This window comes from Pantherophis guttatus, chromosome 8 (genome assembly GCF_059756535.1).
Source record: "Pantherophis guttatus breed Tessera chromosome 8, ASM5975653v1, whole genome shotgun sequence".
In the NCBI taxonomy this organism is placed as follows: Eukaryota; Metazoa; Chordata; class Lepidosauria; order Squamata; family Colubridae; genus Pantherophis; species Pantherophis guttatus.
In genome coordinates this window covers 9,217,029-9,239,336 of record NC_142070.1, presented here as the reverse complement: position 1 = coordinate 9,239,336, position 22,308 = coordinate 9,217,029, and the positions used below count along the sequence as shown (strand labels likewise).

Below are 22,308 nucleotides of genomic sequence, written 5' to 3'. Positions count from 1 at the left end.
TAAGAATAAGAATAAGAATAAGAATAAGAATAAGAATAAGAATAAGAATAAGAATAAGAATAAGAATAAGAATAAGAATAAGAATAAGAATAAGAATAAGAATAAGAATAATTTTATTTCTATACTGCCCTTCTCCCGAAGGACTCAGGGCGGTGTACAGCCTATTTAAAAACACAAGACAAACATCAGTTTAAAATAATTAAAATTATTAGATGAATTCGGCTCAATTTAAAAACCCCAGAAATTTAAAATTGTATCTAGCAAGCCATGTCTTTAGCAGAATGCACAAATCAGGATGCACAAATATCACACAGACACGCAGCAAATGACCCTATAATTTACAGATAGTCCTCAATTTGCAATCATTTATTTCGTAATCATTCACAGCAGTGGTGAAATCCTCCGTCGGTCGCCACTGGTTCGATTCCTGCGCATATGCAGTGCATGACAGATGCATGCTGCACATGTACCATACATGCCGGACGCATGCTGCACATGTGCATGTACAGTGCATACCAGATGCGCGCTGTGCACGCATGCACAATCCACACCAAACACGCGCTTTTGGATTTCCTGGAGTTTTTTTTTTTTTTACTTTTTAAAGCTACCGGAACCGGTAGTTAAAAATGCTTAAAAAGTTTTTAAAAAAAAAAAAAGTTCCAAAGATCAGCTGTGCAACACGGCGATCAATGGAACATTTTTTTTAAAAAAAACTTTTTAAAGCATTTTTTTACTACCAGTTTGGCGAACTGGTAGCGTTTTTTTTTACTACCAGTTCAGGTGAACCGGCCCGAACCGGTAGCATTTCACCCCTGATTCACAGCGAGTTGGCCATGGTAAGTTGTCCTTAGACAGACACCTCTCCAGACTTCTTTAAAACATTCTCCCAAATAAAACGGAGAAACTGAGGCACCACGTACGTTTGCAGTGAAGGTTGTCATCCTGATAGAATCCCAGGGAACAGGCCGAGAGGCACGAGCCAGCGTGAGAAAGGACGAGGCTGGCGTCACAGGAAGTGCAGGAAAATGGGCCTTCTCCTGTACAGGTTTTACAGGAAGGATGGCACTCTGGAAGGGAAGGAGGAGACAAAGGCATTTAAACGCAGACTCTCAAACTCCCTGCATAGGTAACAAGAAATGTGTTGGACACGGAAATGAATGTTCGAATCTCCGCCCAGCCACGAAATCGCGAGATCTTCTTCTTTAAACTATCCTCACATAATTCTTGCAAATATAATACTGTATATATGGTTAGGAGCAGTGCTTGCTAGAAAACTGAGCATATTTAATAAAAAATATTTTGGCAAGGAATAGAAGGTACAGCAACTTGGCTGAATCCGAAGAGAATAATATGAATGATGAATGTCGGTAGTCCTCAACTTACGGCCACAATGGAGCCCGACATTTCTGTTGCTAAGTGAGACATTTCTTAAGTTGAGTTTTGCCCCATCTTACGACCTTTCTTGCCACCGTTGTTCAGTGAATCACTGCAGTTGTTAAACAAGTAACACGGTTGTTAAGTGAATCTGGTTTCCCCCTTGACTTCGCTTTTCAGGTCGCGAAATGTGATCGCATGGCCCCTGGGACCCTGCAAATTATCGTAAATATGAGTGAGTGTCAAGCATCCCAGTGTTAATCATGTGAGCATGGGGCAACAGTCATAAATGTGAAAAATGATGATAAGTCACTTTTTTCAGTGTCATTGTAACTGAAAGCTAACTGCTCTTATGTCGATGACTGCCTGTACCATACTTGGTTGCTCTTTTGTAAATATTTGTTAATATTTACAAAATGTGAGGGGTGTACTCACTTCTGTGACATACTGTATGAGTCCAGGTAGTCCTCGACTCACAACAGTTTGTTTAGTGACCGTTCGAAGTTACGACGGCACTGACAAAAGTGACTTATATGACCATTTTTCACACTTACAACTGTTGCAGCTTCCCCATGATCATGTGATCCAAATTCAGATGCATGGCCACTGACTCATATTTATGACGGTTGCAGTGTCCCCAAAGTCGTGTGATCCCCTTTTGCAACCTTCTGACAAGCAGAGTGAATGGGGGAAGCCAGATTCACTTAACAACCTTGTGACTAATTTAACAATCGCAGTGATTCACTTAACAATGGTGGCAAAATAATTTGTAAAACGGTGCAATATTGTGTATTTATTGTTGTAAACTGTCTTAGAGTTGCTGTGAACAAATAGGCAGCTGTATAAATTTTCTGGATGGATGGATGGATGGATCAAAAACTGTCTCAGTAATAGAAATTTTGGACTCTATTGTGGTCATAGGTCAAGGACTATGTCAGATAGTCCTTGACTGGACTGGTGTTATCTGGATAGTCCAGATAACACCCCCAAGAAAGAAAACTCCAAGGTTTGAATTTCCTCAAAGCTACATTTTATTAGAGATGTCATATTGGCACATCTGGGAAAACCCGAATCTAAAAGTTTCCAGATTTTTCCCACCCAAAGAAAAGTTCAAGTCCCTGCCCAACACCCACAAGTCCATCACATGGTCCAATCGAACCACCATCCCAATTGGAGATGCCTCCCAGGTCCAGCCTCCCAGGAGCAAGGCAAGACGGCCTTGACTTTCTGAGAAAGGAATGTTATTATGCAGGGGTGGGTTCTAAATTTTTTTACTACCAGTTCTGTGGGCGTGGCTTATTTTGTGGGTGTGGCTTGGAGGTCATGTGACTAGGTGGGCATGGCTAGCTAGTCAGAGTCATTTCTGGAAGGTCCTCGCACTTATGACCAGTCCTCGCACTTACGACCGACTCATTTGTTTGCTTTTAACACTGATCAGCTGTAGGACGGCCCTTTGAAGTCCCGCGGCAAGAGTTTAAACAGTTTTTTTCCCTCTAGTCATCAGCTGGGACTCAGGAGGCAGCAATAGATTGGGGGTGGGACCAAATAAAAGGTTAGAATAATGTGGGGTGGGGGGTGGGAGGGCGGGGGGTTGGGAGGGGGGAGAACTGGTTCGGTGACGTCATATTGTCACCGCTACCGGCTCGGCCGAACCGGACCAAACCGGGAGGAACCCACCACTGTTATTATGACTAGACATCACCCCTGCTCCATACAATTCCCCCCTCCAATCTTCCCACAGCAGTAAATGTGGCAGGCCTGAAGGCCCAATACAAAAGATGGCTTCCAGGCCTGACAGACTATCGGGCTCCAGCTACCAGCCCTGGACGACATCTTCACATCTTGCTGTTTGAGAAAGTTGCATAACATTCTCAGGGACTCTTCCCATCCTGCTTACAATCTTATTGGACTGTTACCTTCTGGCAGAAGATACAGAACAATTAAAACTAGGACCACACGTTTTCTGAACAGTTTTTATCCCAGAGCTATAATTGCACTCAACAATGAACTAAAGGGCCACCATCAGTGAGCTGTTGGACAGCATTACTTGGTCTGTTGTGTGGATGCTTGGGTGGTTTAGGGGTGGGGAATTTGTGATTGTAGGTGGTGTTTGGAGATTGTTATGTGTATTGGACCTGGTCTTTGAGTGTTAAGTGAATTTCATTGTATAGGTATACTGTGTATATACATACAATGACAATAAAGTTATTATTATTATTATTATCTGTGCATCTCTGTGCCATTATCTTGCTCCCTTACAAGGTAGAACACAAAATGTATCAACAATAACAATTATTGTGATTACAGAACGGGCAGCCACTCTGTCTGGCTCTGCTTTTGTTCTCTTTTAACATTACCTTGGGTTAATTGGATGATTATTAATTACAGTTTTACCCAAAACATTATAAATGTAGTTTGTGCCCAATCCGTGATTAGAATGTCTCAATTCACTCTATCATCTCTGCTGGCAGTGAGAATAGAAACAGAGGAAAAGATAATGGCAGCTTTCGGATTCTCAATTATCTTCCTTTAAAACGCTGCCAAGTTTCCCAGGTGCGTGCTTGGATCCTGCTTGAATTAAGGCATGTTTATCTATTTACTTATTTTTATCCTACTTTTCTTATTTTTAGAAATAACTCAAGGCAGTGAAAATGCTTAATGATCCTTCCTCCTATTATACGGGTAGTCCTCGAGTTACGATGGTAATGGCACACCACAATTAGGATTGTAAAACGTGAGAGTTATAAAGAGTAACCGACCTGATTTTATAACCTTTTTTTTTTTTTTGCAGCGTTCGTGAAGCAAACATGGCAGTCGTAAAGCAAAGGCTGCAGTCATTAAATGAACTTAGTGGTCGCTATGGGGCAGGCAGTGTTTGCTGGAAACCGGAAATAAATTTCCAGACAAAATGTTATAAATTATAGTCGTGTGGCCCGCAGGATGCTGCAAGCAACCATAAATGTGATCTGGGAGAGGGGGGGGAGGTGACGTCCAAACTTCAAATCCGTGTTGTAAGTAGGGGAGGGCTTGTTGTCGTAACTTCGAACAGTTGCTAAGTGGCCGGTTGTAAGTTGAGGACAACCTGTTGAGAACTACCCATCACTCCGATGCAACCATTTATACATGGAAGGAGTGATCTTCAGCCTAAATTTTTCCAGTTTCACTCCCTCTAGCTCTGTTGCAACTACGGGATCCAGAATTCCCAGGCAACATGGCTGTCAGGGTGGCAATTAATCCCATTCTGCCTTTGGGTAATTGCACCTTGATTTAGAGAATGGATCGTGACCTCCCCTTGAAGTATACTTTAAGAAAATAAACCCAAAGATATATTTTCTAAGAAAAACTCATTTATTTGTTATAAAGAAAATAAAACATCTTACTAGCTAATTAATTACATCTTGGCAAAGCTTTCCCGGCCGCCTCTCCTGGCCGGAGAACAAAGGAAGTTAGAAGAAAGAAAGAATGTGGACATGCGCAGTAGTTTAGAGATAAGAACTAGGCAAGCTATGGTAAGTCTGAAAATCCAAAAATAAGAGCTCATCTGGTAAATACAAAAACGCAGTGACAATGGCCCAAGAATAGACATTCTGTGGGCTGCAGCCCCCAATGCATTTGGAGGCTTGCAGGACTCAGTTCGTGGCTGGAACTGTTCAACTGGACTTCATTGAATGGGTTAATAGGAAGGCAAAGGATGCAAACTGTCAGTGGACATGCTGAGAGATAAGAGGAAGTCTTGGAAGAAGAAAGTCACCTCTTTATCTTTATTTATTTGTATCCCGCCTTTATTGTTTTTATAAATAACTCAAGGCAACAAACATATCCGACATACCTTCCCCCTCCTATTTTCCCCACAACAACAACCCTGTGAGGTGAATTGGACTGAGAGAGAGGGACTGGCCCAAAGTCACCCAGCTGGCTTTCATGCCTAAGGCAGGACTAGAACATAAATGGTACTCAGCATGTACCACGCACACACACCCACAAATGGCCCGGAGTTAATAAGCCACACGACAAAACTCTTTGATGATAAAGCTGGCAGCAACCTAGTGGCTAGCTGCCAATTCAGACTTTACTCACACAAAACAAAGATTAGACTGCAGCATTCCGATAAAACAGGCAGCGTGTCAATAATACAAGGATTAATCCAAATGCAGTCCGATAAAGCAGGCAAAGTCCAGTAACGCAGAGATCATGGAGTATTTCCAGTTGTTGCTCGTCACAAACTGAACCGGCCACCAAAGCCACATTTATACCCTGTGGGGTGTGGTCCAGTGACTCAGCTAATCTCTGGCACGCCTTCCCCTCTGCTGTGCATGCTTCTCCCTGCGCCTCTGTCGAGGGTCCAGCCAGCACTTATCTTCCTCATCGCTGTCCACCTGTGTCTGCGGGGACGTGCTTGGCTCTGAGCCTATCGTTTGGCCTTCGGTGTCCTCCGGAGGCATTGCCAGAGAGGAGGGTCCTGGAGAGGGAGGCCTTGCCAACTCCTCTCCCTCACTCTCAGAGTCTGCATCTGTCGATAGCCCAGGCTCAGGCAACGGAGCCACAACAAATACTACCTCTCCCCCATCTATTCTCTGCCTCTCAGCTGATCGGGAGGGAATGGAGATTTTACAGTATCTTTCCCCTGTCACGCCCACCAAGACATGCCCACCAAGCCACCCCCACAGATTCGGTACTAAAAAAATTTGAATCCCACCACTGGACTAGAACTCATTGCAATCTAGTGATTGGCTCAGTCACCCAGCTGGCTTTTATGATTAAGGTGGGACTAGACTCACTGCTTCCCAGTGATTGGCCCAAAGTCATCTGGCTGTCATGCCAAAGGCGGGACTAGAACTCATTGTTTCCTGGTGATTGGCCCAAAGTCACTTGACTTTTCATGCCTAAGGTGAGACTAGAACTCACTACCTGCTGGTGGTGATTGGCCCAAAGCAGTGGTGAAATGTAAAATTTGTTGTTACCGGTTCTGTGGGCGTGGTTTGGGGGGGGGGGGTCACGTGACTGGGTGGGCATGGCCAACTCTTTTTTTTTTACTTTTTTAAAGCAATTTTTTACTACCGATTCGCCGGAACAGATAGTAAAAAAAATGCTTTAAAAAAGTAACAAAAAAGATTGCACGGCACAGCTGATTGACAATTGACAATCATGATTGACAATCAGCTGTGCCGCATGATCCTCAGAACTTTTTTTTACTTTTTTAAAGCATTTTTTTACTACCGATTCGCCCGAACCAGTAGTTTTTATCACTACCAGTTTGCCTGAACCGGAGCGAACCAATAGCATTTCATCTCTGGCCCAAAGTCACCTGGCTTTCATGCCTAAGGCGGGACTATAACTCACTGCTTCCTGTTTTCCAGGCTGGTGCCTTTACCACTAGACTCACTTATATTCCTGGAATATAATAAAGACAGTATACCCAGTATATGTTTCTACTTGAATTATTATCTGAGGGCCAAGTTGGGTAAAGCTGTTCCAATCGCTTCATTTTACAGTTGATATTTTCTCATTTCTCAAGAGAATTTGCTCATCTTTTTGTGATATATAAAAATAATATTCGTAATTGTTTTGAAAATATATAAATATAATATTTAACCCTTGATAATACTTTCTACCTTACTGTGTGAATCCTACTTTATTAAGGATTTATCCAGTAATGGAAACCGTCCGCCATCCTCTGCAGCGATTGAGAAACGGATGCAATAAACCAAACGCCACATCGTAAATGACTAACAAATTAATATTATCGAACACCTGGCCCATCCAGATGTTGATGGCCTCTCCTCCACTCCTCCTTCCCAGCCATCGATATTAATATCAATTACGGCCGTCGCTATCAAATGCATTGGAAGAACATCAGGTGATGTGGGGGAGGAATCGTAGCAATTAGACGCAGCACCGATAGACAAAAATCATCCGGGACAGCTTTAAAATAGCATTTACATAAACATCTATTCATCGTGATGATTAGATATGCTATCCAGAGGGTGGATGGTTCTGGATATCGGTCACTTGAGAACTTGTGGATGTCTTTCTATCTAGCTTCTGAAAGTCTCTTGAAATTCCACAGACTTAGACAGGCTTTTGATCTGACCTACCGCAGCAATATTTTTTTAATGTCCCTATGAATAATCTTATCATTAAGGCTTCGTGCCAGCAGGTGCCACAGGTTTAAAAAAAAAATTAATTTATCTAATGGGGAAATTAATTGGCACGTCCAATCTGTTGACATCTGCTAGGGCCCCCTGTTTTTTCTCAGGCGTTACTCACTCTGACACTCTCCTCCGAGTTGGTAAAATCCCACGGGGCAGTCTGGCACGCAGCGGTCCTTCAGGAGTAGGTGATGGATGTCACGGCACCTGAGACAGGTGCTTCCTCTGTCGGTGTGGAGATCTGCCACGCACAATTCACAAAGCGGATGGCAACCTGGTTCATAGAGGACAGGAAGTTTGGTACAGTTCATAACAAGCCAGCTTTCTGATTGGTCAAAACAGAATCATCAAGGTGTAACTGTGACCTTTCTTTCTTTCTTTCTTTCTCTTTCTCTCCTTCCTTCCTTCTTTCTCTTTCTTCCTTCTTTCCTTTCCCTCCTTCCTTTCTCTTTCTCCTTCCTTCCTTTCTCCCTTCTCTCTCTTTCTCTTCTTTCTTCTTTCCTTTCCTTCCTTCCTTTCTCTCCTCCCTCCCTTTCTTCCTCCCTTCCTTTTTTCCTTCTCTCTCTTTCTTTCTTCTTTCCTTTCCTTAACTTCCTTTTGCTCTCCTTCCTTCCTTCCTCCTTCCTTTCTTCCTCCTTCCTTTCTTTTTTCCTTTCCCTCCTTCCTTTCTCCCTTCTCTCTCTCTCTTTCTCTTCTTTCTTTCTTCTTTCATGGCTAAGGCAGGACTTGAACTCGCAACCTCCTGCTTTGTAGGCAAGTGCCTTAACCACCAGACCAAACTAGCTCTCAGTATATGAGAAAATAACATTGAATAACTTTTAATAATAAGTTTTTTAAAAAAGAGACGCCAGTGGAAAAATTAGCCTATTTGTGCAAGATTGATCAATTAAGCTAATCTATACATTTATTTATGATTGATTGATTGACCTGGTGCCATTAAATTGATGTTATCTCTTCATGAGCACAGAGATAGATTTTCTTGATGACGATCTGTCCCTAACTTGGTCCTTCAAGCCTTACAATTCTCTGATGCATTAATTAATTGGCCAATTAATTAATTAACTAATCTTGCAAAAAACAAAACAAAACACTACTCATCATTGGGTTATTAGAGTAACCCCAAATCATTGGACTACGGTGTTGGTTCTTTCATTTAGTTGGTACACAGAATGTTAGCAACTGTCACTACAGATGGTTCTTAACTTGCGACTACAGGGAGTCCTGGACTTACGACCAACATTGAGCGCAAAATTCCTGTTGGTAAGGCAAACGTTTGTTAAGTGAGTTTTTCCCCATTTTACGACCTTTCTTGCCACCATAGTTAAGTGAATCGCTGCAGTTGTTAAGTGAGTAAAATGGTTGTTAAGTGAATCCGGCTTCCCCGTTGACTTTGCTTGTCAGAAGGTCATAAAAGGGGATCACGTGACCTCGGGACACTGCCACCATCATAAATATGAGACAGTTGCCCAGCATCTATAATTTGATCACATGACTATGGGGATGCTGTAAGTGTGAAAACTGGTCCCAAGTCACTTTTTTCAGTGCCGTTATAACTTCAAACAGTCACTAAATGGACCGTTGTAAATCAAGAACCACCTGTATTATTATTGTTTGCTGTCGCTTTATGGTAATTGCCAATTTGCAAAGCAAGTTAAAGCAGCACCTACAAACTGAAAAATGCAGCCGAAAACTAAACACATAGGGGGGGAAAAAAACAACAAGAAAAAGGAATAAAATATTAATCTGAAATAAAATATTAATAAAAACGAAAGCCCGAGACGTCCCATCGGAGAACTACAAAAGGAATTAAAATATTTACATCTCAGAGGCATGTTCACAAATTGTCCTGGCCCAGGGACTGCCACAATAACCAGCTGTTCAAGATTTTCCTACGTGACAGCAAGGTTGGGTCAGTGGTGAAATCCAAATTTTTTTACTACCAGTTCTGTGGGCGTGGCTTGGTGGGTGTGGCAAGGGAAGGATACTACAAAATCTCCATTCCCTCTCCACTCCAGAGGAAGGATATTGCAAAATCTCTATTCCCACCTCACTCTGGGGCTAGTCAGAGGTGGTATTTGCCGGTTCTCCAAACTACTCAAAATTTCCACGACCGGTTCTCCAAACTACTCAAAATTTCTGCTACCGGTTCTCCGAACTACTCAAAATTTCCACTACCAGTTCTCCAAACTACTCAAAATTTCCACTACCGGTTCTCCATACTACTCAAAATTTCCACTACCAGTTCTCCAAACTACTCAAAATTTCCACTACCAGTTCTCCAAACTACTCAAAATTTCCACTACCGGTTCTCCATACTACTCAAAATTTCTACTACCGGTTCTCCGAACTACTCAAAATTTCCACTACCAGTTCTCCAAACTACTCAAAATTTCCACTACCGGTTCTCCGAACTACTCAAAATTTCTGCTAACGGTTCTCCAGAACCTGTCAGAACCTGATGGATTTCACCCCTGGGTTGGGTTCACATGGACTTTGGGCAGAGCTGCAGGTCCAGAGGGACAGCTCTTTTTACTGACCTGCATCCTAAAGGAAATGGGAGTCTACTCATAAATAAGATAACAATTGGAAGGGGTCACTGAGTCAATGAGAGCAACTATCGCCTAGTGGTTAAAGCACCAGGCTACAAACGGATGCTAATTTTACATTTGGTTCGCCGAACCGATAGTTGCAAGGACTGGATGGCTCTGTCCACCCCGCCCCTCCCAGAAGTCTCCACGCGGCCCGGTTTGGATGCCAGGTAAGTGCAGCTCCCACACAGAGGCTTGGGGGAGGGTGGTGAAAAACAGGCCTCCCGGAAGTTCCAGAAGACCTCTGAAGGAAGGGCCTCCGGAGGAAGGGCCTCCGGAGCCTGGGGAAAGCCGTTTTCACCCTCCCACAGGCTCTAGGAGCCTCCAGAGCCTGGGGAGGGTGAAAAACGGGCCTCCTGGAAGTTCCAGAAGTCCAGAAACGGGCCCTAGTCCTACCTTAGGCACAAAAACCAGCTGGGAGAGTTTGGGCCAATCACCAGGAGACTTGTGAGTTCTAGTCTCACCTTACGCAGAATCTCTCACATCCTGGACATAAACAATTTCAACTTCTTCCCTCAAGACAATGCTATGGGGTATTGCATGCCAAACCAACTAGCCACAAGGACAAGTCCTTCCCCCATGCCATCACTCTGCTAAACAACTAATTCTCACAACACTCTCTTACGCCCTGGATTATCAAACCACCTAGTAGGACTGTATTACTATTATCCTTCTCATCTTTCCTGCTACCTTTTTCCTTGGTTTCTAATGACTGTACTTAGAAAGGAGACTATTTGTACCTCAAGGTTGACATGAGGGGTCCTTGGTGCCCTCTGAGCTTGCTTGTTTTCTTCCAGATGTTTCATTACCAAACTAGATAACATCATCAGTGCTAATAATGAAACGTCTGGAAGAAAACAAGCAAGCTATACTACTATAACTTTGCGGTTTGTATTTCATGATCTGTGTTGATTGCTTTTATTTAATATCCTATTATGATTCATGTTGATTGCTTATTTAGTATCCTAGGACTATCACTGACTGTTGTTTCTTATGATTTGTGATGATTATATTTTATGATTGTGATCAGGATTTATCACTTGTTGACTGTATGTACACCAAAAGGTTATGCAATTGAGACAAATTCCTTCTGTGTCCAATCACACTTGGCCAATAAAGAATTCTATTCTATTCTATTCTATTCTATTCTATTCTATTCTATTCTGTTCTGTTCTGTTCTGTTCTGTTCTGTTCTGTTCTGTTCTGTTCTGTTCTATTCATGTTCTATTCCATATTTATTTATTTATTTATTTATTTATTTATTTATTTGTTTGTTTGTTTGTTTGTTTGTTTATGTATTTATTTATTTATTTATTTCATGTATTTATATGCCGCCCTTCTCCAGAAGGACTCAGGGCGGCGAACACAAGTTAAAAACATGTACAACAAAATCCCATTTTAAACCAAATTAACTAATAAATAATAAATAATAAAACCCAGAATCAGAGTCAGCCTATTTGCTTGAACAGCCAAGTCTTCTATTCTATTCATATTCTATTTTATGCTGTTCCATTTTAATTTTCTATTCTATATTCTATTCTAATCTAATTTTCTACTATATTCTATCCAGGGATGGGCTTCATAAATTTTAGCAAGGGGTTCTCTGCCCGGTTGCTGGGTCGGCATGGCCATGGTGGGCGTGGCCTAGTCAGCCTCCTGCACCACGGCGGGCAGGGGGGAGGTTGCCCTCCCTGGGCTCCGGAGGCTTTCCTTGAGCCTCCGGGTGGGCGAAAATGGCCTCCCCAGGCACCGGAGGCCCTCTGGAGGCCAGAAACGGGCTGAACGTCCAGTAGGCCCGTTTTCTGCCCTCCCTGAGCCTTCCCGCGCACCCTACACTTACCTGCATCCAAAACGGGCCACATGGGGACTCCTGGGAAGGGAAGGGTGGGTAGGGCCAGCCAGGAGTGGGATTTGGGGGTTCTCCGAACTGCGCAGAATCTTAGCTAGAGGATCTCCCAAATCCCTTCGAACCCCCAGCAGCCTACCCCTGATTCTATCCTAATTTTCTATTCTATTCTATATCGTATTCTATTCTAATTTTCTATTCTATTCTATATTGTATTCTATTCTAATTTTCTATTCTATTCTATATTGTATTCTATTCTAATTTTCTATTCTATTCTATTCTATTCCACGCCACCCCACGCCACGCCATTCCTGAATGCAATTCTATCACCTCTCCCATCAGGCTGTGTTTCAGTGAATCAAATCCTTCCCTGCTTCCTTCTCTAACAAGCGTAAGGAAATAGTTCGCCGGGAGAGTGATAGCAAAATTTTCCCTTTGCCCGAGGCATTTCACCGATTGGAACTACCCTTCAAAACATGACAGTTGCCCAACAGGGGCCCGAATATTAGCATCGCAGACTCAACATTGCAAGGACCGAGTTAGCTCTCACCTCCAATCCCCTGCTCAATAAAGGAAGTCAATTTAAAGCATCCTGACAGATGGGGTTGTCCAGCTTCGGCTTCAACGCATCTTCCTTTAGTAATTGCTTGTACTGACAACTTTTTCAAGGGTGTTAAAAGGAACTTCGTACAGAAGAAGGCCAAGGCCTGTTCTGTATCACGCACGATGTAGGACATGGAAGAATGATTTTACTTTGTAAGAAACCACGTTTTCCGTTTGAAGGGGAGGGGGGAAACTTCTTAATAAATCCTGTAGAAGAGCTATTACTTGACTCTATAGGAGGGGTGTCAAACTCAAGGCCCGGGGGCCAGATCTGACTCAGTGCTTAGATCTGCCCCGCGGGGCTACCCTGGAAACAGCGAAGGACCGGACCTGCAGTGCCTCTGGCAGCGAAAAACGGAGCTTGGGAGGGCCGCATGTGGTTCTCCCAAGCTCCATTTTCACTGGCAGAGGGTTGCAGGAGGCGGTCAAAGCCGAAAACGGAGCTCACGAGATCCGCCTACGGTTCTCCCATGGTCCATTTTCACTGGCAGAGGGTTGCAGGAGGCGGTCACAGCCGAAAATGGAGCTCACGAGATCCGCCTGCGATTCTCCCATGGTCCATTTTCGCTGGCAGAGGGTTGCAGGAGGCCGTCGCAGCCGAAAACGGAGCTCAGTAGCCTTTTTTCACTGGCAGAGCGCTCGGGTCCCCACAAGTGGCTCTGACACAAGTGCCGTTGAGCTGGCTGCACCCAACCCGGCCGCCCCGAGGTCAAATACAACCCTGATGCGGCCCTCACTGCAATCGAGTTTGACACCCCTGGTCTACAGTACCCAAAAGTCCGAAGGAATCTGGCAGCATCTTCATGAGAGTGTATGCACCAAGACAACTTCCTTGTGTGTCCAATCACACTTGGCCAATAAAGAATTCTATTCTATTCTATTCTATTCTATTCTATTCTATTCTATTCTATTCTATTCTATTCTATTCTATTCTATTCTATTCTATATGTTTTAGCCTCCAGTCCCCTAATCATCTTTGTTGCTCTTCTCTGTACTCTTTCTAGGGTCTCAACATCTTTTTTACATCGTGGTATTTACTTATAAAGATCTGTTTTCACACACACACACTGCATACAATAGAGACGAAGGCATGCCAGTTGGATCTCCTGCATCTGTCCCACATAATTTGTAATTTGCAATTTGCAAAAAGTAATTTGCAAAAAGCAGCTTTACTTAGAACAGCTTACATTCTGCAACAATAACCTTTTATATTAAAAACACCTGGCTATCCCAGGTCCTTGGGAAGAACTCAGTTAGATGGACAAAAATAACAAATCCCTTCTAAACATCTGGCTGCCTACAGCCAACCAAAATTCCTGAAGCTTGTATGCTGCCCAAATCTCAACGACTCTTGAGAAACTCACAACAAATTACAGATAGTCCTCGACTTGCGACCACCATTGAGCCCCCGCCAAATTTCTGTTGCTAAGCGAGACATCTGTTAAGTGAGTTTTGCCCCATTGTGCCAGCTTTCTTGCCACCGTTGTTAAGTCAATCACTGCGGTTGTTAGATTAGTAACACGGTCGTTAAGTGAAACCGGCTTGATTTTGCTGGTCAGAAGGTCGCAAAAGGGAATCACATGACCCCGGAACACTGCAACGGTCATAAACATGAGTCAATTTCCATGCGTCTTAATTTTGATCACGTGTACTATGAAGATACTGGACTATGAGGTCCTACGTGTGAAAATGGTCATAAGCCACTTTTCAGTGCCGATGTAACATTGAACGGTCACTAAAGGAACTGTTGTAAGTCGAGGACTAGCTGTAAAATGTTTTTAAAGATCAAAAAGCGATGATGAAGTGGTGCTATTGTATCTCCAGTACTGTTACTAACTGTTGAACATGGTTGTCTGGCAACAGTGAAAATGAATGAAATGAAAAAACAATGGCTACCAACCTGCCTTCCATTGAGGACCTGCATACTGCACGAGTCAAAAAGAGGGCTGTGAAAATATTTACAGATCCCTCACATCTTGGACATAAACTGTTTCAACTCCTACCCTCAAAACGACGCTATAAAGCACTGCACACCAGAACAACTAGACACAAGGACAGTTTTTTCCCTGAACGCCATCACTCTGCTAAACAAATCATTCCCTCAACACTGTCAAACTAGTTACTAAGTCTGCACTACTATTAATCTTCTCATCGTTCCCACCACCCATCTCCTCCCACTTATGACTGTATGACTGTAACCTTTTTGCTGGTATCCTTAAGATTTATATTGACTGTTTCCAAATATGATTGATTGCTTATTTGTACCCTATGGCTATCATTAAGTATTGTACCTTATGATTCTTGACGAATGTATCTTTTCTTTTATGTACACTGAGAGCGTATGCACCAGTGGTGGGTGTCAAAATGTTTTACTACCGGTTCTGTGGGGGTGGCTTGGTGGGCATGGCATGGCTTGGTGGGCGTGGTAGAGGAAGGATAATGTAAAATCTCCATTCCCTCCCCAATCCAGGGGAAGGTTACTGCAAAATCCCCATTTCCTCCTGATCAGCTGGGACTCGGGAGGCAGAGAACAGATGTGGGCAGACTTTTCAGTACTGGTTCTCCGAATTAGTCAAAATTTCCGCTACCGGTTCTCCAGAACTGGTCAGAACCTGCTGAAACCCACCTCTGGTATGCACCAAAGACAAATTCCTTGTGTATCCAATCATACTTGGCCAATAAAGAATTCAGTTCATTTTCATTTCATTTTCATTTTATTTAATTTGTATACCACCCTACTCCCGAAGGACTCAGGGCGGTGAACAGGCACAGAATAAAACTCATAGAATATAAAAATTAAGAGCAGAAGTAAAATCGAATTAAATCAATTTAGCCCAAGACAAATTTAAAACCCCAGGTTAAGAACAAATTAAAATTTACATTAAAATTTACATTAAAAAAGAATGGGAAAGGTTAGGCCAGACCAGCCTGGTGAAATAAAAAGGTCTTAAGAGCGCGGCGGAAGATGCATAGATCCGGGATCCTCCGTATCTCCAGGGGGAGCTCGTTCCAGATAGTAGGTGCCCCCACAGAGAAGGCTTTCCCCCTGGGGGCCGCCAGCCGACATTGTTTGGCCGACGGCACCCGGAGGAGTTCCTCTCTGTGAGAGCGTACCGGCCGGTGGGAGGCCGTTTGCGGCAGCAGGCGGTCCCATAAATAACCAGGCCCTAAGCCATGGTTCAGCCATGGTTCAGCCATGGTTCAGTTCAGTTCAGTTCAGTTCAGTTCAGTTCAGTTCTGTTCTGTTCTGTTCTGTTCTGTTCTAATTCTAATTCTAAACATGCCCAAGACTCACCTACCACCACCAAGAACGGAATTTATTACTAGGGGAAGACTGACAGTTGCTACTTTCAGCAGCCCATTAGCCAAGGGCTCCTGACCGTCTCCTGAACCAAGATGGTTCAAAAGATTTTACGGGGAAAATAGGTTTCACAAAAAGTCTTTTGTATGCAGTGCACGCGAAGGGATATTGGACACCAAATGCATCCTCATTACGGTGAGTCAGAAAATTACCAGGGAAATGACGGCAGTCTGGAGGAAGAGGCACAATACTGCTGTCCAAATACGCTGTTTTGATGTCTCCTTTGTGGCTAGAACTTAACCCTTCTATCCTTTTTGTCCCAAAGGTGCTTTTTTTTCAAGAGGCACCTGGACTTTCTGGTTTTTCTTTGAAGACGTTTCGCTTCTCCTGCAAGAAGCTTCTTCAGCTCTGACTGGATTAGAGAGGAATGGAAGGATTTGTACTCCTTGCAGACAGCTGGACATTTGCATCCTTTTAGCCAGTCATTAAGGTCACCTAGAGATTTATCTGTGTCATCAGCAGTGGTGGGTTCCTCCCGGTTCGGCCGAGCCGGTAGCGGTGACGATATGAAAATTTCCACTACCGGTTCTCCGAACTACTCAAAATTTCTGCTACCAGTTCTCCAGAACCTGCTGGATTTCACCCCTGCCTTTAACTACCGAAGCCCCCTGGGTGATATTTCTAGTTCTCGACTTATGATCACCATTGAGCCCCAAATTTCTGTCGTCAAGCGAGACAGTTGTTAAGTGAACTTTGTCCCATTTTACGACCTTTCCTGCCATTGTGATTAAGTGAATCATTGCATTTGTTAAGTTAATAACACGGTTATTAAGTGAATCTGACTTCCCCAACGAGTTTGTGGTTGGAAGGCCGCAAAAGGGGAATCACATGATCCCAAGACGCTGCACTTGTCATAAATTAGGATCAGCTACGAAGCGTCTGAATTTTGATCATGTGACCATGCGGATGCTGCCATGGTTGTAAGTGTGAAACAATGGCCATCAGTCCCATTCTCAGTGACTTTGAAAGGTCACTGGACAAAGTGTTTTAAGTTGAGCACTACCTGTAAATTAGGTGAGTGAAACTGACTAGGAAAGACACGTAAAAACTGACAATCCAGTTTATATGTGGCTCACTGCTCAACAATACAAGAACATTTCAAAGCAGCTTCTCTCTGCATTTGCCAAACTGTTACAACAGCGAATCTGGATTCTCAAAATGGGAAAGAAAGAAGAAAAAAAATCACAGGGGGAGAAAAGAAAGGTAGAAATAATTCTTTCAGACAAACCTCACAGGATTACTGACAATGTAAAACTCCGCTATATTACCTCAAAGTAGAAGTGGCTGCAGAGAAAAGGACTCAACTAATTATATAATGCCTTTCAAAAGACCTTATTTTGGGCCTGTTATTCTTCCCAAAGATAGCACTATTTTTCTATTACTCCCTTCCTGCCAATTAAATTGACTTACGCCGTTACCCACTCTGAAAGATAATAATTGGTGTAGCTCCTCACAATTAAAATGTTTTTCGCTTTCCTTTTTTGCCAGTGGCTTTCTGGCTGCAATTAATCTGAAGTTGGCAAACTTAACGTTCTCATCTATAGGTACAAAAAAAAAGAAGAAGAAGTTTCTTTGAAGAAGCAATCTCCAATGTTTGCCTCCAGGGTTGGAAAGGAAAATTCTGTATTAAACAAGCATCAATGACAGACTGAGTGACAGTTATAAAAATACATTAGAAACTGAAATTTCCTCATACAGGAGCGTTAACATTCAGTACAGTAGTATTTACGTCAACTTCCTACTCAACCCATCCTGTGGATATTTTTCCCTTCCCAGACAATATGATTCGGCATGAATATTTTCAAAGTTTTATTTCAAAACATTTGGAGAAGCTCTTGGTTCAGGAAAATTGATACATGTATTATAACAGGGGTGTCAAACTCGATTTCATTGAAGGCCGCATCAGGCGTATAGTTAACCTCGAGGGACCTGTGTGGGTGTGGCCAAGGTGGGCGTGACCAGCTCGACATTGCTCATGGCCAGGGGCGCCTGTGGAGGCCCAGGTGGGGCTGGGGGGGGATCCATATTATAATATCTGAAGTTGTACGAAGTTTATATGATAGTTACTTGCTGCCAAATCATTAATCATACTTAAAGAGAGATTGACAGGACAACTTTCAAAAGGTGTTCAAACACTAAGACAGGGGTGTTAAACTCAAGGATCGGGAACGAGATCCGGCCCACAGAATGCTTGGATCTGGCCCGCGGGGCCGCCCTGGAAACAGCAAAGGACCGGCCCGTGATGCCTCTGCCAGTGAAAATGGAGCTCGGGACGCAATGTGTGCAGTTTAGATCTGCCATGGCTAAACACTGCAATTACTACATTCCAGTAAATTAGGAGTAACCAAAAGCAAACACCAGAACATTTTAAATTGCAAAAATGCCGGGAAGTAGGTGGAAATGTGATTCAGATCACATAAAGGAAATGTGTTGAAGATGGTTTTGGTTCATGGCCAGCATATCTCTTTTGGTTAAAGAGAGCTCAAAGCACACAACTAAATACTCCATGCACCTAAATACTCCATGTTGCATTCATCCAGCCAACTCCTCCCCAATCTGGTTTCCTTCCTTCCCTGACTGGGAAGATTGGAGCTGCAACTCCAACCAACATAGGAAGCACCAGCTTGGAGAAGGCTGTTCTTTTAGCAATAGCTGTTGTGACCTAGGCTTCCTGAGTCATTAAAACACACGAGTAGTCCCAAAAACCTCTTTTATTGCAACAGCTGTGAATTACGTTCATTCACAGCTGAGTTCCAATTAGTTGGAAGAAGTCCTTCGGGATAGTCACCAACCTTTATCTCGCTTGACACTCTGCCAAAGACCTACTTGGCAAAGCCACACGGAGTCCAGAATCAGAGAGAGATCTGGCTCCTCATTTTACCCACCTCGGAAGGATGGAAGGCTGAGTCAACCTTGAGCCTGGGAAATGCCATCAGGGAATGCCAGGCAACAGCCAATGCCAAGAAAACAAACACCCATTTGTGAACCGGTAGCAACCCATCATTGCCCAGGATCTATAGCAGTCTGTCACCATAATGTAGCAAAACACAAGCAAGCATTACAGTGGCAGCCGGCAGCCCAGGATACAAATCTGCATTTTGGCTCAAACGCAGCCATAAACAAAGCAGCAACTTCCCACGAATTCCATTCAGAATGAAGACAGAATTGCATTATTCGTGAACTCCTCGGGAGAGTGGAAAGGCAGGGTTACAAATGTGGCAGAGCCAAATAATAAATTGTGCCGCGAGCGGTTTAATCTTTCTCGTGCACTTACCCGCACAGTATCCTACCAGATTGAGGTATTGCTCTCTCTTGCAGGGAGTTCTGCATCTTCCGTTGAGGAAAGAGGCGTGGGGGTGACAAGCTGTGCATTCATCATCCTCAGCCCCGCTGCACGTCTTGCAAGAAGGATGGCAGGCTGGGAGAGACAGAGAGCGGGAGAAAGTAAGAGGAAGAAAGAAGTCGGCGACAGAAGCCAATCGCTTTGATCAAAAGCAACATTCTGACTTTGTAGGCTCCAGAACTTGGCTAAAAATGCATGCTTGGGTATTTGTCACAAATTTATTTATTTTTTTAAAAGAGATGTTTCCTTTAGCTCAAGGATCTCCAAACTTGGCAACTTTAAGACCTGTGGACTTCAACTCCCAGAATTCCTCAGGTAAACCATGTGTCAACTTAATTCCTTTGAAGATTCTGTCTCCTTGGAGATGGGAGGAGGGGGGACATTCCTGTGATCTGACGGAGATGGGATGAGGAGAGTGGCTTGGAAGATAGCCAATGAGACGCAGAGAATTGGGGATCGGAAAGGGAGGGCTTGGGGGGCAAAGGTCAGTGCTGACCGCGAAAGAGCCAGGGACAGATCACTATGCTCAATAAAGAGAAAATTTCCTCAAAGATCGGCAGTCTGGAAATTCATTTATTTTGAGATAGCATCGAAACCTGACACCATGCTGGCTGGGGAATTCTGGGAGTTGGAAGTCCACAAAATCTTAAAGTTGCCAAGATTGGAGAAACCTGCATTAGTTGGGTCTAGGACAACTTGCTGTGACCAATTTGCCATGGCCAACTCACCATGGCCAACTTGCCATGATCAACTCGCCCTGGCTGGCTCGCCACAGGAGAACTGACTGCAGGACAATTCAACACTGTATTAATTGCTTCATTCAGGTACTTTTATTATCGGGGACCACGTTTTCGTCAAAATTATTGTAACTCTTGTATTTCTGGGTTGACTTTCTTTTATTATTATTGGCCAGGGTTCCGTCGAAATTAATTCAACTTTTGTGTTGGTTGAATTGTCCTACGGCAACACAACGAGTTGTCCCTGGCCTTAGTTGGATCATTGCTGAGAATATGGCTATGTGAATGTTTGGTTGTCCCAAAGGTGCTTTCTCAAGAAGCCACTGGACTTTCTGTTTTTTCTTTGAAGACATTTCACTTCTCATCCAAGAAACTTCTTCAGCTCTGACTGGATGGTGGGGAACGGAAGGATTTATACAAAGAACGCAAATGGTCAGTTATCTGCAAGGAGTATAAACCCTTCCATTTCCTATCATCCAGGCCAGAGGTGGGTTTCAGCAGGTTCTGACCAGTTCTGGAGAACCCGTAGCAGACATTTTGAGTAGTATGGAGAACCGGTAAATACTGTACCACCTCTGACTGGCCCCGCCCCCATCTATTCTCTGCCTCCGCAGTCCCAGCTGATAGGGAGGAAATGGGGACTTTGCAGTAACCTTCCCCTGGAAGGGGGTGGGAATGGAAATTTTATAGTATCCTTTCCCTGCCAGGCCCACCAAGCCACGCCCACCAAGCCACGCCACGCCCACCAAGCCATGCTCACAGAACCGGTAGTAAAAAAATTGACTCCCACCACAGATCCAGTCAGAGCTGAAGAAGCTTCTTGGGTGAGAAGCGAAATGTCTTCAAAGAAAAAAATCCAGTTGCCTCTTAATAAAAAGCACCTTGACCTGGGATGGCTGAGAATCTCCAGAGACAGGTTCAGTTCTCACAAATCTATCTTTAAAAAATAATAATAATAACTATCTTTGAAGATGTTTCCCTTAGTTGGGAATTTTCTACAACGGAGCTCGGGATACAAACGCAATCTATCAACGCTAATTACACTTCATGCTTGAAGACAACAGAGGCTCTGTGTGTAAAAAAGAGGGACTGTGCACGCCTGGAAAAGCAATCTCAATGCAGATTGTATTTTGGGTTGTTATTGTTTTGTGCTCCCAGGGGTTGTGCAGCAGGACAAATAACAAAAGGGACAAAGCAGGCCAACCTTTATTCATCCCAGGAGGGGAGAAGAAATCAGATTCATTTTTGAAAATGAATTAGATCGTCTGGGCTAAATGGAGCCAAAATACCTCCTTTCTCATGCATTGCTTTGAATTGTTCCTTCACTGTTGCATGATCTCATGATCAGGAATTGATCAGGAATTGTGCTCTGCCAGGAATTATTTTCCTTACGCCTTTGAATAATATCTGAATATTTTATTAAAAATCCAGCCCATGGAAATTTAACTCTGCGAAACGAGGGGTAAAAAGGAAAGCGGATTTGGCTAGATCAGGGATGTCAGACTCCATTTCATTTTTTTTTTTGAAAATATTTTTTATTGTTTTTTCCAAACATAAACATAAAATAAATCTTTTAAGAACTAAGTCTTGATCCAGTCATAGATAGGTACAATCGCTTACATTCCTTTAACAAGCTCTATTCCCAATTTCCCTGTTACATCTTTTAAAATTAAAAATCAAAACTCAAATTTTTAACACAAATTCTAACCTCTTCTTCTAAACCAGTCTATTCTATCACCAAAACCTTAATTTCCAAATAAACTCTACTCATTTTTTATATCCAATTATCAATCAGGACCTGTTGGCTCAGCAGACTGATAGCATTGTGATTAACACCAGCTGTCTGCAATTACTGTAAGTTCAAATCTCACCAGGCTCAAGCTTGACTCAGCCTTCCATCCTTTCTAAGGTAGGTAAATTGAGGACCCAGTTTGTGGGGGCAATAAGCTGACTTTGTATAAATATACAAAAGTATGAAGGCTATTGCTTAACGCCTTGTAAGCCGCCCTGAGTCTCTGGAGAAGGGCGGCATATAAATCAAATTTAAAAAAAAATCAAAATTCTATCTAACTTAATTCCCTCCCTTACATCTTTTAACATAAAAATCAAAGACACAAATTTTAAAAATTTTAAAAATATTCTAACATCTTGATCTAATTTCATTGAGCGCCGCATCAGGATTGTGTTTGACCTTCGGGGGAGGAGGGGGCGTGGCCAGGGGCGTGGCCATCTTGACATCACTCATGTCGGGGGCACCTGTGGTGGGCAGAAAGCTCTGCCAGCGAAAACGGGCTCCCGAGCTCCGTT

The 22,308-nt window shown here is 43.3% G+C and overlaps 1 protein-coding gene across 1 annotated transcript in view; it reads right to left on the bottom strand.

Annotated features, from left to right (window-relative positions):
* Positions 1 to 22,308, bottom strand: part of FRAS1 (Fraser extracellular matrix complex subunit 1) — a 447,420-nt gene that overhangs the window by 187,811 nt on the left and 237,301 nt on the right. The window contains exons 19-21 of the mRNA XM_060687010.2: positions 19,196 to 19,339; positions 7,642 to 7,797; positions 921 to 1,067 (exon numbers count right to left, since the gene is read on the bottom strand). Coding sequence (XP_060542993.2) covers positions 921 to 1,067; positions 7,642 to 7,797; positions 19,196 to 19,339 — 447 coding nt within the window. The remainder of the gene's footprint in view (positions 1 to 920; positions 1,068 to 7,641; positions 7,798 to 19,195; positions 19,340 to 22,308) is intronic.